The following is an 18,693-nucleotide window of genomic DNA, read 5'->3' on the forward strand; positions in this document are numbered from 1 at the left end:
TTACAAAAAAAATTACGGAAATCAACAGGAAAAACCTCATTGGGACAGTTCTAATCTTTTTGAGTTTGGGACATCTCTGCAGGACCAAATATAATTGGTTTCTCGAGCGCCTCCTGAAGTTAGACATCCGAATCACCCGAGCTGCCTTTTCTCGGTGATTGGACCAGTTTGAGACATGTTTGAGTTCTAGCAACATGCTAGGAAAGGGTTGTAGTAGTAAACATGTAAACAACGTAGGGTTTCTTTTTGGAGAAAAGATGCTATAAGGAAAAAAGGTCACTCAGTTGTCCAATTTCTTGTAACAGTCCAAGAGACGCCAAACTATGAAAAATCAAGGTCCATGGAAGCATTCTAATAATAATAATAAACAAACAACAACAATAATAATAAAAAAGCAGCTCAATCTTCAGTGCGTTGGAAGCAGAACAGCGTTCCGCTCAAAGGTGTTTGGTCGTAACATTCTTCCATTTGTTTAGTTAAAGCAGCAGCAGAGTTCTCTAAGAGACCAAATTTACCCTGTTGGGAAAGAAAATAAAAAGAGAATGAGGAATGATCTTGGATTATTAAAAAAAAAAATAAAAAAATAAAAAACACAAAAACACATTCAATTCTTACAACATAGAGCCTCACAGACCCAAAGCTTCAGGTGTCTAATTCCCGAAGGTGTATGGCTAGCCGGATATTCAACTATTCAACCAGAAACTAAAATTTTTAGCATACCAAAAAAAGTTTGAAAACTGAAACCTGAAAAGGGAGCAAACAAGCCCAGAAGTTTGCCTCGCATGTCGGTCGTGGGCTGCCCGTGTGGCTGGCTGAGTGTGGAAACTGAACATTAGAGTCCTAGTTGTGATGGAGTCATCAGTCCAACGCGACTAACGAGGCAACTGGATTGAGAATGAGATCTGTACCTCATTTCTATGGGGGTCCAAAGTCTGGTCGCTCTTATTTTGGTAGACCAGAGTCTTTCTAATCATGGTATATATTTAAGGAGGGACCCATAAAGAGTGAAAAAGCTCTAGCGGGTAACGTGGGATTGAATTGCTGAATAGTTTGGTCTACTGTAGGCTTCCCTACATCAGCTGGTGGATCTCTGATACCATGCCTAGGATTCCCACAAACCTCACAAAATAAGTGCAATTACCAAATGCTTAACGTAGAGAAGGGCCGGCACAACAAGTTGAAACAGGTTATTATTACTTTTCTTCCTATAGCTGCAACATTTTGCATTTGCAGTCTTACCTTTTGTGTTTCTTTACCTCCCAGCCGTCTTTGCACTTGGAGAACACCAGCTCGCTGCCAGGGGTTATAAGACTCTCGTTAAATTCTTCAAGACAGAAAGTAAACCTTTAAAAAGACAAAAAAGGAAAATCATATTAAAACATGATTACTTTCTTATTAAGAAAAATAAATAAAATAATCCACAGCGAACTTATAAATGGACCTTCTAGAACCATAAGAATGAATTAGGAGCATCTTGTCCAGTTGAGACAGCTTGAGTTCACTTACTTCTGCTGGGTCTCTCCAGACTTGACCCGTATACGTCTAACATGCAGTTCCTGTTCGAGGGTCGGAGTCTTGGACCAGTAGGTCTGTAAGGAGCTCCAGAATGAATACCACGTCTGCTTGGATCCTTCCCATTTCAGCTTAATTTTCAGGAGATCACCAATATCATTCTCTGTGTAGACCAGGAACGTGTTTGTAAAGTTGTATCCGATCTGCTCAGGTCTACAAAAAAAACAAAAACAAAAAAAAAAAAAAAAAAAAAAAAAAATTTAAATTTTTTTTCGTTATAAACTTGTGTTGAGTCAGGTGGAAAACGTACCATTCCATAAACACTGAAGCGTGATCAACGGCCAGATCACATGGAAAGCCGACGAGTTTCTTGGAAAGCAATTCCATATGGTGGTTACGCTATACATACAGGAACCACTGTTAAGAAAACTCAATGCCAGACTTTAAAAGAGGCACCCAAAAAGATGACTTCTTAAACTACTTCTCTCTAATAAGCTCGACATAAAAATGTAACTTCCCAGAGTATCTGAGGATTTAGCCAGAGACAGGCTGAGAACTCTCGGGTTACATGGCAAGTCATCGAAGCAGGAAAGCTTCTTCTCCAACTCGCGAACCTTTATTATACATTGTGAAGGGCCATCCCCAGCAAGCTTCTCCTGGAAGAGCCGAGTTCAGTTGGCCGCGCATAATGGATAGTTGGGTGTATGAGAAAATTAAATAAATCACGCAGGTTTACCTATGGAATATACAGAGCCTGCTGAGCTCTTCTTGCAGGAGCTCATATGGCTTGGTCCTTCAAAAGGAATCGTAAACCCAGGGACGTTACAAACGTCGGCTCTAGTTCATAAACTACACATTTTAACCTCGTCACTTTTCCTTCTCTGGAATTATGGGGCAAGGCATCTACATCACAAGACAATTGAAGCCATTGTGACGATGCGACCCACCATCCGGCAGATACTCACACTGTAAGAGGAAGCGGGACGGAATCGTTGTTTGTTCCAATAAGGGTGACTGAGAACGTCGGCTCATTTTCCTCATCTTCTTTATACTTGAAAATGTGCATTTTCAATTGATAATGGAAAACTGGGGAGGAAAAAAAGTGGAATATTGAGTCAACCCAAGATATCGTGTCTACGGCGATAAGAAATTCTATGAAATGAAAGGCAAAAGGCCAAGTAAGACGGAGGCCGGTTCTCCATCAAGCTAACCTTTGTATGGCATCTGCGCTCTGGTTTTCAAGTACATTTTGATGTTCTTTTTGGTCCGCATTCTCTTTGCGTTGTAGCCGATGGCGTTGCACCGGTTCTTGCGACAGCTCAGACAGATGCCTTTTTTGAAGCGCGTGGGATCGGTGCACTGGAAAGCAAAGCTCTCCTTGTCTTTATTAATGAGAGAATCCACAAACAGATGCACAGATCTTTCGTGTTCGCATTTAACGGCTTCTCCGATACCTGAGAGAATAGCGGAATATAAATAATTAGCAAAATATTAGGTGGGGGCTCCCTGTAAACATTTTTTTACCCTCAGTCACTATTAAAGCGTGGCAAGGATACGGTTGTTCTAACAGCAATAGGATAATACAGATATAACATATAGTGTATCCATGTAGCAGATTATACACACACACGCGCACGCACGCATGCACGCACACACGCTACTTACTTCCATAGGCGATTGCCCCAATGACATCACTTAAGCCGCATCCCGGTTGAAAGTCTCCTCCGTTGGGATATATGTCCATATGGCCAATCGGCATCTGGATCCCAATGCTGACCCCTAAAGCTTCTCTAGTGTAAGTATGGAGGACATCAACAAAATCAGCATCATCCGGTGACAGACGTTTGTGTGGTTCCACTCCCTCAAACATGGGCCCTGCTGGATCCAGCCCTATTAAACGCAAGAAGGAATAGGGTTTTTATGGTTATTCATACAAGACAGGGATAAGAGATACCAATTGTAATTTATGTTGCAGCATTTATTTCTGTTCTGAGCTCCTCGGTATCAATGTCTATGTTCTAGATCACTCTAATGTCCTAGATCAGTTTTAATAGTTTCCTGACCTAGGGGTCTTTGGCATAACCTTAAGCAGCAAGTTCTTAAAAACAAAACTAGGCAGAAGGTTAGTGCAGATACAGTCTGTAAGGTATTGAGAACTGTTTTAGGAGGATCATATACTTCTAGAAAAAATAATCAGAAAAGTCCCATCTGCTAGAAGCTTTCAGTTAAGCTGAGTTTTAGTTAAATCTTAGTTTTTATTATTATTATTATTATTATTTTTTAGATGAGCATTTACAACCAACCTGTAATCCGTCCAATTTTGCCATTGACGTAATTCCCAGCAAAGCCCGCAACATGAGCGCCGAGACTGTAGCCGATGAGATGAACGTTTTCGAGGGATAGGTTCGCCTTTTCCTGTAGAGATAAATTCCGGCCATTCAGTCCAAAACGTCGACACACAAAAACTCCATGCAAGTTATTTCATTTGTATTTTTTTTATATAAATATCGGGAGGGATCCTAAGTTCTATAACGAGTTAGAAACCTTAGGCATTGCAGTTCGTGGTTTGTCTCACCTGTAGCCAGTTCATCAGGATCGCGATGTCCTGCCCAACCGCCTTCGTGTTATTCACAGCATCGGGGTACAGTTGATGCGCAAGAAAAATCCAGTCCACTACAATGATGTTGGCGTCTTGCTCTCTTTCCTGGAGCGCGAACACCAGTTTGTGTAGCCAGCTCTCGAACAGCCCGCTCATCTACAGGGAGAGAAGAGGGACGCCGCCGTAAAAAACATGAACGAGATTTGAGATCTGACTTTTATCCTACAAATGTTAAAGATGTATTGGTGTGTATACTATCCAAAAATGTCTTCTCTTCTAAGGACACCAAAGGGACCAATGCCATTTTCAGATGATCTGGACTCTTATAGCGATGCAGAAGAGAGACAATACAGGACGTTCCGTTCTAATTCTTTAATAGCTAGCAGTGATTGAATTAACAGCTGGACAGCTACAGCCACCCAGCAGTTGGAATAAGGCTTCCATCACATTCATTTGTAGACCAACTCAAGTCCTACAGGAGGAGAGATCTGACCACCCAAGCATGGCCAACACCATCTGGTCCTAGATCTGTGCCTTGCCCCGTCAGATTGTCTGTCTGCCCCATTAAATCTCCCTCCATCGATCTCATACGCAAATCAGGAAGGCGGAAAGACAAAAAGCCAAGGTTTTTTTTGAGGAATACCAAGGTCCAACACAAAAGTATAATTGCAGAATTATTGGTGAAAGTTTCCTCTGCTTATTCATTGTGACCGAGGTGTACCAAGAATACACGGACAAAGCAGAACGTCAAGTGAAGAAAACAGAAGCATTCCATTTCTTTTTACCCCATATCTGGGGTGTATTAAAATAGATTGGACGTCTTTGAATACTTACAGTCCATCCATGGATGACGATGAAGGTCTTTGAACTCGTGTTGTAGTTACAATTCAGCAAACAGTCATCCTGCCCTGGATACAAATAACAACCCTCATCGGGGTTAGACGAGAAGTGAGCATTGAAGCGCACGTGAAGTTTATTTGGCTGCAAAACGTCATCTTCGTCCTTCAGCAGATTGGCGATGGTGTCATCTGCAGGCAGGGAGAGAACACGGGGTCACAAACAGTAGTCACCCAGCTCAGCATTATATGTTTGGGTCAAAAGTGGATTAGCGGAGGATCCAGGTTATTGTATGACAGACAGACCTTGCATGATTTACTGATGGGGAGAGGGGGATTCAGACAAAGACTTAACCTCCACTCCCACCACCCTCGACGAGCTTTGGCTGATCAGAGATTTATATCAGAATAATAATTTTCTATGCTATGGATTATGTTCACATCTTAGAATAATAACAATGTATCAGAACAGACGTTTCAAGGTTTACCATTCATATCCAATGTTCATTCATAATCTTACTCATTTCCCTAATATCAGGGCAGAAGCGGGAAATGATTGTTGGTATATTATTTCCATAACAAGACCAACCAGTCCCGCTGCATTGTTACTGGAAACCATTAATATGTATTTCACACGACCAGATACCAGGAGAGCCTATAGCTCCAATCTCACAGCCGGTTAGAGTGAAACGAGCCGGTAATACTGCACCCAAGAGGAGAATTCTGGTTACAGCAGCTATACCTGCAATCAGTTACCCATGCAGTCTAGTTAAGGGGAGAGACTGTTAATACCGATTAGGGTAAAATAGTTCTTTGTATATTAAACCAAATGAATTACACCATTCATTCGCAGTATTCAAACATCGAAAGAAAAAAAAAAAACATGATATCTCAGACCTTAATCAGTCGTTGGTCTTATCTTAGATTCAGGAGCCGTATGTCTATCTCATGAATGCTATAAAATTTCCTCACTGCATTTGTAGCTACCACTTCTACCGAGAGGCTGTTCCACTTATCTACCACCATCTCAGAAAAGTATTTAAAAGTTTCCATCTAATCCCCTCTCTCTTCTTTCCTGTAAGCTATACATATTAAGATCAGCTGAACAGCGCTATGGACTGGCGCTATGTTTGTGATGGGCTGGCCAGCCCGGATTTAAAAGCCATGGGGAAATTCTATAAACAGGCAGAGTCCAATAAACTCAAAATAAAAAGTGTTATACCAATGGCAAAAAGCCAACAAATAAGAAGTATTCATGATTCAAAGAAAAGACTTTATCGGTTGTGTTAGTGACATTGTTTGGTATTGTAGACCCCACTGTGGCAGCCATGTGGCTACGCTAATTAGGGGGCTTTACATAGTAAGGCTCTGTTATCATGGACTGGGTACGCTGAGCGGACCCTACAGGTGCAGATAATGCCCCATCTGATCCTGCTGGGTGTGTGGATGCCCTGATTGGAGTATTAATAACTTGGGGCAGATGTCTCATTATGCAGCCATGGCTCGGTGCTGCTAAACACACAAATTATACACTGGAAATCCTATTGTATGGCGGAACGTTTGCCAGATTGCGGTGTTGAATCAATGAGTGGATACAAATACCCAGTCATTACTTTGCATGGTAATCTTTTACATTACAATTAGTGGAAATACAAAAAAATATATACATAGATATACAGGGCATGCTGGTTTAAACTCTGCTCCAAAAAATACATACAATCACAATACTAATAATCAAATCCATGTGTGTAATTTTATTTTTTGTTAAACCAATAACAACCAAAAGAAATTATATTATATATATATATATATATATATATATATATATATATATATATATATATATATCACACACATATACACACACAGAGAGACGAGAGACACCCTTTAAGGAGGACTGAGTCCTTAAAAGTTGAAAAATGAAAAATTAAAGGTTAATTGAAAATCGAGTAGAATGATTAATAACAATTCATAGTTGATTATAAAATTAACCCAGTGGCAGAATCTTGAGAAGAGAAAAAAAAAAAAAAAAACACACCAGAAATTAAATCCCTATCCACATGTCCCATTCATTCAATTCTCTCAGCTCAATGAAGGCAATCACATCATCCAACCAACTAAAGAGACCCCCAGACCCCCATTAATAAGTTAAAGAGACACTCACCCTTCAGAAGCCCCTCTTCAGCCAGCAGGGACCCCTGCCCCATAGCCCCAGCAATCCCCAAGAATAAACATAGAGCCCAGAGAAAGCTGCTCATTTCTTGCACTTTCCAGAAAAAAAAAAAAGAATAAATCTGGTAAACTTTAGAGTTCGGTTCTAGCCAATCCTTAGAATTTCTTGATTTTGCCTGTTTTATGATGGGTTCTCAGCTTAGATTCGCCCTGGGATAGCGCACGGGATGGAATGTTCAGAGTTGATACAATGTTGCCGGCTGTCCCAATGAATAGCGGCCGGTAGGTGGGTCTGCGGTTTAATAAAACGTAGGGTTGGGTCATGTGAGGCATCAGCCGATATTCTTAAAGCAAGGTATCGGCTCCTGATTGGTCACACCTCCAACACGCCCATACAATGTGTATTCAAATTCTCAATGGAAGAATACACACACCCTTCCTCACAAGACGATCGCAGCGGAGCACATGAACCTGGGGTTCGCATCCAGCCCCAGCCAAACAACGCAGCCCAGTCTGGTGACTGGAAACTATGTATCTTTCCACTCGCTAGCCAGACTACTCCTAAAGCCAAGATCTTCCACTAGCAGCAGATGGTAGAAACCAGAGACCTGAAAAAGAATTTAGAATGACATCAGCTGGGCTATCTAATTACCTCTGAGTGTCAGGAGTAAAATATGTTATATAGCCCCCTCCAGCAGAGCTTTAGATCAGCATTAGCCCATGTAGCTTCCACAATCAATTAATGGGGACTTTGGGGGGGGGGGCATGCTGCATGCAAGGGTTAAAAGAGCAGGGATCAGTGATTGTTGCTCCATATGTTTCATGATCTAAATTTATCTTAGACATTAAATTTGCTTGGGTCAGGGATCTGATGGCAGAGGTGTAAGCGATGAGGCTTAATCTTGCTGTGCTTGAGAGCGGGAGAGAGAAAATGGAAATGGGGAGAGGGCGGACAAGGGGTAGTGTCAATGTTTACACATATATAGCAATATACAGAGGTGTGTGTAGTTGTGTCACGAGGGTGTGATAGGTGTAATGTAAGGACGTTTTACGTCGCTGAAATAGTGGTGGATAAGTGGAACAGCCTTCCAGCAAAGTGGTAGAGGCTAATACAGTAAGGGAATGTAAACATGCATGGGATAGACATACGGCTTCTGAATCTAAGACGATACCAACCGCTGATTAAGCAGGAAAATCGGGCAGATTGGCGGGCTTAACCGGTCTGATCTAATATATATATATATATATATATTTACATATATATATTGTAGATGTGCTTTGTATAATATTTATACATGAGATGAATCGCTTTTGGAAGGAATTTAATAAGATGAACACACAACTAACTAAAAAAGTTCAAATATTTAAATATGCTTTATCGGTTTATAAAGATGGGACATGTGAGAGATCACGTTGATAGTACAAGCTAATAGCAGTATAATGTGTGCTCCTAGTGAGATGCTAGACCAAAGAGCTTACGCTTCAAGAGTGAATGTCCTATCCTGCACGTATAGAGAATGCCAGCCTTTGCCTTGTTTGATTAAAGGTTTGTGAGATGTAGATTTAAGTGTGTGTGTGTGTGTATATGTATATAATATATATATATATATATATATATATATATATTTATCACATAACCATCACTGTCTGGCACTTAATGGGTTACATCACCTCGTCCCATTGATTTATTACTAATGTATAGAGATAATTTAGCGTTTTATTTTTAATAGCTCTGCAGTGGTGGGAATACAAATCCTGGGGTGTTTAAAAGGGCAAAGCATAATTATATTAACCCTTAAATTAAATGTTACACCTTTGCATAATGAGCTTCATGGGTGGCAGGTTTATGTGCGTGTGTTTGTTTTTTTTTTTTTTTTTTTTTCATCTCCAAGAATACTAAATAGTTTAAAAAATGTTAACCCCGCATAGAACGTTTTTATGCAATAGACATTTTTTTTGTGACAGGTGTCCATTAACACATTCAGTGCTGGGACATTCTGTAGTGCACGCTCACACTTATCCCGTACTCGGCTGTGTAAATGAATAACAAAGACCCAACACACAAGAAGAAATAATTTCTCCGAGCCGAACAATTTGCCTTTTCTTATGTATACGGAAAAATGTGATTGTGAAGGGAATAATTAGGGGGTGTGGGACGGGGGTTAATCTGTTGACTGTAATAAAGCTTTGAGTTGATCTGTTGAGGGGGGGGGGTGCAGGCAATGCATGGGAAACTCAGCTAAATCTGACCGCCAGTAACCCCACCGGGAGAGGAACTCCCCCTGCCATACATCAGGCCACTTTCACAGAAGGAGGGTAGCCGGTTTCCTCATTTGCCCTCTGGATTTTTTTCACCTTTGTGTTACTGTTTATAGTAAAAACCGCATCGGGTTTCTGTTCAATGTTCAACCAGGCGATGGGTGCCCGCAACTCGCGCGAATGCCAGATCATTCAAGAAAAAGGGCTTAGATTAGAAATCTGCATTAATTGGCGTCATTATAGTATTTACAAACCTTGAGACATAGAAGATGACAGCGGATAAGAACCATCTGGCCCATCCAGGCTGCCCATTTTTCCTGCTGTGAAAACCCTCAAACCTTATTCGGTCCTTTAATTCAGGAGCCACGTGCGTGATCAGATTCCCTCTGCCGCTTCTACTGAAAGGCTGTTCCATTTATCTACCACCATCGCAGTAAATAAACACATCCTTACGTTACATCTAAACCTCTGACCCGCTATTCTTAAACTGTGACCTCATATACGTACGTACACTAGAATCCAACTACATTTGTGCATGCCACAAGGACATTAACCCCTTAATGACAAAGCCCGTACATGTACGGGCTCAAATTGCATTGTTTCCAATGGGTTTAGGGACCGCCCATTGTCCTTAAGGGGTTAACGAGAGAAGAACACCGGACACTTCTAAGAACAGTAAAGTTGAGCAGAATACCTGCCAAGAGTAGTTTGGACACAGCCAGTCTGAACACAGGTCCACCGCCTTAGTGAATTGCCCAATGGCATGCATTTGGTTAAATTGTGACTACTAGAACATAACAATGATAATAAAACAATCTAAAATGTGGCAAACGTCTTTCTTTCATTAAGATAAGGTTACTTTGAGTTATTTGCCCAGGATTCCGCATTCCATTTGGTATTCTTCCAGCTAGTTTGGAGGCTTGGCCGGATTCGGTTTTTTATCTCATGGCTTTATTCCCAGCGCGTTGTGATTGCCGATGGCGTGACCTCGCTCTTCCAATCCCTCGCTACCCCCGATTGCGCACGCAGGCGATATTCGCAAGCAAAGATTAATTCAGTTCACCCGTTTATGTCAAGCTACAATAAATTTCCTATGTTTGTTTTAAAAAGCAAATTCATGCATGGCTGAGTATGATGGGAGTGGTAGTTGACAACAGCTGAGATGCCTCTTATTAGTATAATTTATTTATTCTGCAGTTGGGTCACGTCAAGGACTAACCGACCCATTTAATTCGAGAAGTAGATCCAAGCAGGTTTGCAGCCAAGGTCATCACAATCTCAAAGGTTTTAGGAATGTTGGCTCCCACCGCATTACCTCAAGATAATAAAAGATGCCTTTTTTGTCCAACCATTTTTTGTCCAACCAATCAGGAGTTCTGTGGGCCGCAAGCTACCTTTGCTAGGAGGCTTTTTTACTTCTCCGCCACCCTATATATAAGATATCAGGGGTTCTTTTGCTGGGAAGCTGTTCCACGTATCCACCACCCTCTCAGTAAAGTACATCTTCCTTACATTAAGTCAAACTTTCTTACATTAAATAAAAGTAAAGATATCAGGGGTTCTTTGGACCTCAGGCTTCTTCTGCTGGGAGGTTGTTCCACATATCAACCACCCTCTCAGTGAAGTAAATCTTCCTTACATTAAGTTAAATGTTCTTACATTAAATAAAAGTAAAAATCTCAGGGGTCCTGTGGACATCAAGCTACTAGAATGTTACATCACTCAGCTGCGCTAAAATATGATATAATACAAATATATATTTAATAATAATATAATTATGTAATGCATATTATATAAAATACATTTTAACAAACCCAAGAATATATATTATTGTCCAGGTTCCTGTCTGTTGCTTGTAATGAGGCTGAGGAGTTAAACATCTGCAACCAATCTTACCTTCTGTTACTTGAGAGTCACGGTAATTGCTTGAAGTTTGATCGGCCCCCACGTGGCCCTGTGTGCGTCACAGCCTAAATACACATACACGTGTCCACGGTCAGTAAATACACTTCCTGTTCGATAGAAATAATATTCATGCAGGTTGGGTTCCACTGAAAGAGACAGTTTTTCCCATAAAATGAACACCATTTTGTTTAAAACAAAAACATTTGCCCCCTCACATCATCTGAAATACACGGAATACATTGTATTTGATGGATTTGGTGTAATTTTTTATATTTTTTATAGCTTAATAAAATATGTAGCTTTGTTACAAAAATGTTAATAATAGCACAATGATTCAGTGAAAAATCTTTGGATTTGGAGTCACTTTGGAGTCAAGAAGGATTTTTTCCCCTGTTTTTTAGGCACAATTGGAAATCGCTTCAGTGTGGGGTTTTTGATAGACTTGCGTCTTTGTTTGACCTAAATGACTATGTTACTAATAATAATAAAGGTGATTATAAATAATGTTTATTTTAAGGATAAACATTTTTTTAAAAAATAACTTTTATTAAAAGTAATTAACACACCAAAATTGGACAAAAAAAATCAATAACAATATTAATATATATATATATATATATATATACATACATACATGACTGTTAACAGCAATCACCCTCCTATCATGCCCAGGGTCCAGCATGCACTTGTTGCCTGGGCATGATAGGAGTGTAATTGCTGTTAACAATCATATATATATATATTAATATTGCTACTGAATTTGTCTGCCGCCGATATATCGGTGCATCTCTAGCTTATTTCATAGTGGCTAATTTTCAGAGCAGAATCCTTACTCACCTCAGGCGGAAACACATCGATCCTGACCACGTCTGGCTTTAAAATTTTAAGTATTCGAATCAGCTGTGGGATGAAATAGCAATTTGAAACAAAATAATAACCATCATTCATACAACTTTGCCTTTTTGCAACAAATTAAAATCACTGGGTAATATTATTCTTGGTAAAAAAAAAAAAAGGTATAAAGGTTGTGCCATTGTCTTAATAAATTTGAATCTGGTGGATGTGCTCCATCATGGGCAATTTGACTGCCTCCGTCTTATGTATCCGGCCATACAGTGGCATATTAATCTTCGGCACTGTCCTAGGCTTAAGCACTCCCATCGTGCCTCCATCCATACTGCTGGGTGTCCGGATATGACATCACACCCACGTGCTCCATTTTTAAGAACGCGAGAATGAAACTATGGCCCGCCACAGTGTTAATGGGCCGGTTGGGTCCAGTTAGCTCCCTTTTCATCGGCTCATTGAGCATTGGAGCTACAGAAGCCTGAATACTTAAGAGGGGAATGGCCCCCCTGGACCTGCCTCCCTTGGCAAGAATATGCCAAGTCGGCCTTGGCAAGAATACGCCACTTATCGTATGTATATAAGACCATGACAATGACACTGCCCTGAACAACAGAATACTATGATACAAATGCAATTTTTAATATGCAATATGGCAACTACCAAGCAGGTCAATAGTTTGTGACGGACGGAATGTTCCTGATTTAGAAGCGTGCAGCACATATATGTATCCATGCTGGCATGTAGTGTTTTTAGGCTGTTGGCGCCATCTTCTGGTTACATGTAACTATAACCATCCATTCAATTTTTCACATAAACAGTACCAATGTGGGTACTAAATCCTTACATACAGAAGTTTGGCCTTCAGGCGAGAAACAGATACAGATATCAGGGTGCAATTGAATGACCTGATAAACGTATTAAAAATAAATAGGTGTTCAACAGCAACGTGTGTTACTGCGTCTTACTATGAGTTGTTTGCATATTGTGTTCTCGTGGATCTGTTACTGTATGGTGTTATTGTATGGTGTGAGCATGTGTGTGTGTGTTAGTGTATAATGTTCACATGAGTGTGTGTACATGTTAGTGTATGGTGTCAGTATGAGTGTGTGTTATAGTAATAGATGTTATGTTCGAGTAGGTGTCAGTGCATGGTATTATCATGAGCAGGGCCGGACTGGGAATGAAAAGCAAAAGTGTTACAATGCCCTAATAAAATAAGTACATAAGACATAATGGAATCAAAACATTTGCTACTGCAAACATTTTTAGATGAAAAAGTTCAATTTTATTCAGTGGAACAAAACAGCGATCACATTATTCTTCACGATATTCTTGTAAGAAACTTTTAATTCTTTATTTTTTCATATTTGATAAAAGCTATGATTGAGAAAAAAATTGTTTTTATTTCCTTTTATTTATGCACATCTGCCCCCAGGCTTGCCACTCTGCCCCCCGAAATGCCTTATACGCCCCTATATGCCACTCTGCCTCCCTGATATGCCTTATACCCTCCTATATGCCACTCTGCCCCATGATATGCCTTTTAACCCCCCATATGCTACTCTGCCTCCAGAAATGCCTTATACCCCTATATTCCAATCTGGCATATAGGGGGTTAAAAGGCATATCATGGGACAGAGTAGCATATAGGGGGTTAAAAGGCATTTCAGGAGGCAGAGTGGCATAAAAGGGAGTTAAAAGGCATATCATGGGGCGCTTTGCCTCCAGGAAAAGCCTTATGCCACAAATCCCACAAATTTTGCAATTTGTCTTAGCATTTCTTCCACAAGTTAGGTGCCATTAATGAAACAATCCACCAAGTAAAATAATCCCCCACACGCATATTTGCTCCCTTACACACTATTTTTTTAATTATTTTTAAAGTTGGGGACAGGGAAGGATGTTTTTCAATTGTTTTTTCAAGTAGACGGGTTATGAGGTGTTTGAGCACCTACTTTACATTTCTTATCCTTTTTATAACCAAACGCTATCACTTATGATGTCGTGGTGACATCTCTGATAGTTATTTATTTAAAATTAGCATTTTATTCATTTTTTTTTTGCAATTTTTTAAGTCATATTATTTATCGATTTATCTAAATTTATCTATGTTTCCCATTCTTTGCTCTTTGATGGCCGCTGCATTGAGGTAGAAGCTTCAGTCCTGCTCTTGCAGCTGGCCAGCTGCCCTCCTCATCCGCCATATTGAACCTCAAGGTGGAAATAATGCTTCATGCCACTCTGGTATGATTTTTGATGAAGTTTGTTGATAACTTGATATTAGGAGGTGACTTTAACTATGCGATCATGCGATTTTTGGATAAGCTTCATCTAGCTAGGCCTTAGTTTTTCTCAACTATTTTGAAATTAGCGATGTTCGGTTCATGAACCAATCGTTCTTTTGAACCAATGTTGTTCAATGATCCGGGTGAAAAGGTTCAGTAGACTGAACGATTCATTTGTAACAGTTCAGTCTGTGAATCATGCAGTTGTAACCGGATCCTAGAGTGAGTCATCTGCACAGCACTCAGACACAGACTCTGGGATCAGGTTACAGCTCATCAATTCACAGACTCGTTCACAGATTCATCAGTTAATTGATTCAAAGAACCGTTCAAAGCAGTTTTGAGTTATCAGTATACTGCACACTGACACAATTATCCTTTTATAAATAAATACAGGATTAATCTTCACTCCACCAGGATTTAAATTATCCTTAGTTTGCCCCCCTTTATCTCTAACTGCACCTTAAGTTAACTTTATTTATCAGTCCTCAGCCTTAAATTAACCCTAAACACCCCATTAACCATAACTGCCCCTAAATTAACCCCCACCTCACCTAACTTTCAACAGCCCAAATATAAATTTTACACTAACTGTTGGGTTAGTTGCTGAGCAGTGTGGACCCTATAAGGAAAGGGGTGGGGCCAATCCAGAGTGTGACTGCAGGGAGGGACTGGGAAGTAGAAGGGGCAGGGCCAATCGTCAGTGTGACTGCAGGGAGGGACTGGGAAGTAGTAACTACTGTGAGTGACATGGAGTGAACCGATGAATCAAATCATGAATCGATCCATTTCAATGAACAACTCGAAATGAACCGATTCACTATTCAGAACTTCCCATCACTATTTGAAATGAAGTGGCAAATTTACCTAGATTCATAATTTGGAGCATTTACCAGATTTGGATCTTTTCTGGGAGGTCTCCAAACCAGTCTTGAGAGGGCATCTAATAGCGTATGTAAATCACAAAACATAAAGATCAGGGTGAACAATTATGTGTTGGTTGGTGGGATAGCCAGAGCCCAAAAGTTCCCAGGTATGGTAATAAAGCAGGATGTATGTTGCCAGTCTGCCCTGTAAAAGAGTAAAGACATTTTGATATAAGGTAACCAGACAGTAGAATATTTCAAAACACTTGCAGATATTTTGAAAATTAGTTTAGGAAAATTCTATTAGCCAAAAACAAAAAAACTAACAGCTTACCAGAGGCCCAAAATCACCATTAACCCATATATTAAATCAATGAAAAATAATAAGTCCAGGTCCAAACAGCTTTCGTACAGAATATTATGCATTGTTACTAGAAAATTAAACTCCGCTTTTATTAGACTTTTTATAGTAATGGAATTTTAATGGGCAAAGCTACCTCCTCAAGATTTTAAAGTGATCAGGATTACAGCAGTTTTCAACCCAAACAATAGGCTTTCAATTACCCTACTTACCCTTTAATATAGATTTCAAGCTATTTTCTAAAATAAAGGCAATATGGCTGCATTTAACCAAATTTCTTAGACATATTTATAATGTTTTTAATTCCTTCATGACCAATGAAAAGCCTGGTATGTTATGAAAAGTTGTCCCAAGATGACCAATGACGTACCTGGTACGTCATGGGCTGAAAATGGTCCTACTTCCCCAGGGGAGCGGAGAGATCGCTCTACAGCAGATTCCCCCAGTGCTTCTAAGCTAATATTCAGCTTCTCAGAAAAAAGCAATAATTATAATTTCAGTGAAAGCAAAAAAAAGATGCTCTCTTACAATGTATACAGCCCGTCGCGCCAACTGTAGTAATAACTCATTCCCATATATTTTATATTTTCAGAATCCATTGGATAGACGCAATGAAAGCAGAAGAAAAGACTGTAGATAGAAGCGTTTTATTGTATGTTTTGCCTTACACACTACACAAGCTTTACACAAAGTGTTTCAATGCACTTTGTGGTATTCAACGGAAATTATAATGAGAAATAGCCCATTAGGGAGACTTAGCTGAAATGGGCAAAATTGTCATATCATTTTTTGTACATACACTATTTCTTATAATCATCTATAAATGTATTAATGGGTTTGTATTAATGCTTTTTTCAGGGTTTTCACTTAAAACCATAGAAAAAAACATTTTTGCTCATTCATCCAGTAGAGCATTTGTAGAGGTCAGGCACTAATGTTGGACAAGAAGGCCTGGCTCTCCATTCCATTTCACCTCAAAGGTGTTCTATGAGGTTGAGGTCAGTGATCTGTGCGGCCAGTCAAGTTCTTCCAAACATAAATTGTCTATTTTGTGCATTCGTCGAATCTCCAAAAACGAGGGCGATCCCCAACAAAACTAACTGGGTGATTTCTCCCTCTCGCACAATTTCCGGGGCGGTTGCCAGTAATTACAAAAATGTAGCTTCATCTGGGGTCAGACAGGCTTCAACAAGCTATGACTAGAATTGCTTGGCAGCATACCCAGAAAATGAGGTTAAGGTTCAAAGTGGGTACATGTGTTAAGCATTCCGAGTCCAATAAATCTAACAGGTGCTGCTTATTAAGTATTAGCAAATGCAAACTCCACAGGAAAAAAAAACAAGGATGATGCAAAACATTATCTACAGCAAAAGAACTAAAGGCTATAGTTAACCATTGCAATCTCAGAGATATCGATACTGAAAAAATCCTACCTCAGATCACGCTAAAATTAAACTTTTAATAATATCTTTAAAAATATCAACCAAAACACCAACTTATATTAGAGAAGTGCAAAGATGAAGAAAATAAAAACAAACATCTCAGGGGTTCTGTGGACCTCAAGTTACTTCTACTGGGAGGCTGTTCCACATATCCACCACCTCCACAGTAAAGTAAGTCTTCCATACAATAAGTAAGACTTTATTACATTAAATTAAAGTACAAATCTCAGGAGTCCTGTGGACCTCAGGGTTCTTCTGCTAGGAAGCTGTTCTACATATCCACCACTCTCTCACTAAAGTGAGTCTTCCTTACATTAAGAAAAACTTTATTATATTACATAAAAGTAAAAATCTCAGGAGGAGCATAATTAATATACAAGGCGGGGCAGAGACAGGACTGAATTTTTTCAGAATTTCCGAATCTTGTACGAAAGAAAGGGTAGAAAATAAAATGTATTGTCCAAAAATGAGTAAAAACCAAAAATTAAAATTAAAAATTGAAAAGGATTTTGGACATTGTGCGGAAGTTTAATATATATATATATATATATATATACACTGTATATAAAAAAAAATGAATGGAAGCGGTTTCTGCTCCTGTGATTAGGGTTTTGAAAAGTGCCTCACTGACCTCCAGCTGACCAAGTTCAATGCCTTGGTGTCACACTTGACTCTGCTCTCTCCTTCATCCCTCACTTCCAGTCCCTCACCAAATCCTGCCTCCTTCACCTGAAAAACATTTCCCGAATACGCCCATTCCACACGCAAGACACAACCAAAATACTAATCCACTTCCTTGTGATATCCCGTCTGAACTATTGCAACTCCCTACTAACTGCTCTCCCCCTCTTCCACCTTTCCTTGCTCCAATCCACCAACTCTGCAGCTGGATTAATCGTTCTCTGTCTCCGTTCCTCATCTGCCGCTCCTCTGTGCCAGTCGCTCCATTGGCTCCTCATACCCTCCAGAATCAAATTCAAACTTCTAACCCCGACCTACAGAGCCCTTAACAACTCTGTACCCCCTATCTCTTTACCCTCCTATCCAAATACACCCCTGACCTCCCTCTTCTTTCATCCAGGATTTCACCGGTGCTGGAAAGTCTGGAATTGCCTTCCCCGTTGGGTCAAACTTTTTCCCTGATACGTAACTTTCAAATGCTATTTAAAAACTCAACTTTTCCGAGAAGCATACAACCTTTTCACCCAACACTCTCAGCCGGCATCCTAATAAAGCCACCTCACTTCAATCAACTCATCCTCATCCAAGCACTCATCCTCTATTACTGTCACCCCCCCTTTAACCACATAATAGAGCGTAAGCTCACAAGATCAAGGGCCTATACTCCTTCTGTACCAGTACGTGTTAATGTTTGCTCGGTCATTTTAAACTGTCATTTCTTTTTTGTAACCCTTATTGTAACGCCGCTACAGGATCTGCTGCCGCTACATAAATAAACGTAACGGAATGACCAAGATCCGACGCTTTTACCGAGCCAAAGCTGGAGCTGACTGGAGGTCAGGGTATCAAATCTACTACATGGCAACTATCTGGAGGACCTGGAAAGGGCACATGCATGTAGGGGCATTTAAACATTTAAAGGGGCC

General features: G+C 40.0%; 1 protein-coding gene across 1 annotated transcript; it reads right to left on the reverse strand.

Annotated features, from left to right (window-relative positions):
- Positions 1-467: 467 nt before the first annotated feature.
- LIPG (lipase G, endothelial type) lies at positions 468-7,249 on the reverse strand. The gene is made up of 10 exons (XM_053448233.1): positions 7,112-7,249; positions 4,946-5,139; positions 4,088-4,267; positions 3,816-3,927; positions 3,178-3,402; positions 2,724-2,966; positions 2,478-2,598; positions 1,507-1,725; positions 1,240-1,344; positions 468-516 (listed from the first exon to the last, which is right to left on the reverse strand). The coding sequence occupies exons 1-10, from the start codon at positions 7,203-7,205 to the stop codon at positions 498-500; spliced, it is 1,512 nt and encodes a 503-aa protein (XP_053304208.1). The 5' UTR covers positions 7,206-7,249; the 3' UTR covers positions 468-497.
- Between the last annotated feature and the right edge of the window lie 11,444 nt (positions 7,250-18,693).

The sequence above is a fragment of the Spea bombifrons genome, chromosome 1, assembly GCF_027358695.1.
Source record: "Spea bombifrons isolate aSpeBom1 chromosome 1, aSpeBom1.2.pri, whole genome shotgun sequence".
Lineage (NCBI taxonomy): Eukaryota > Metazoa > Chordata > Amphibia > Anura > Pelobatidae > Spea > Spea bombifrons.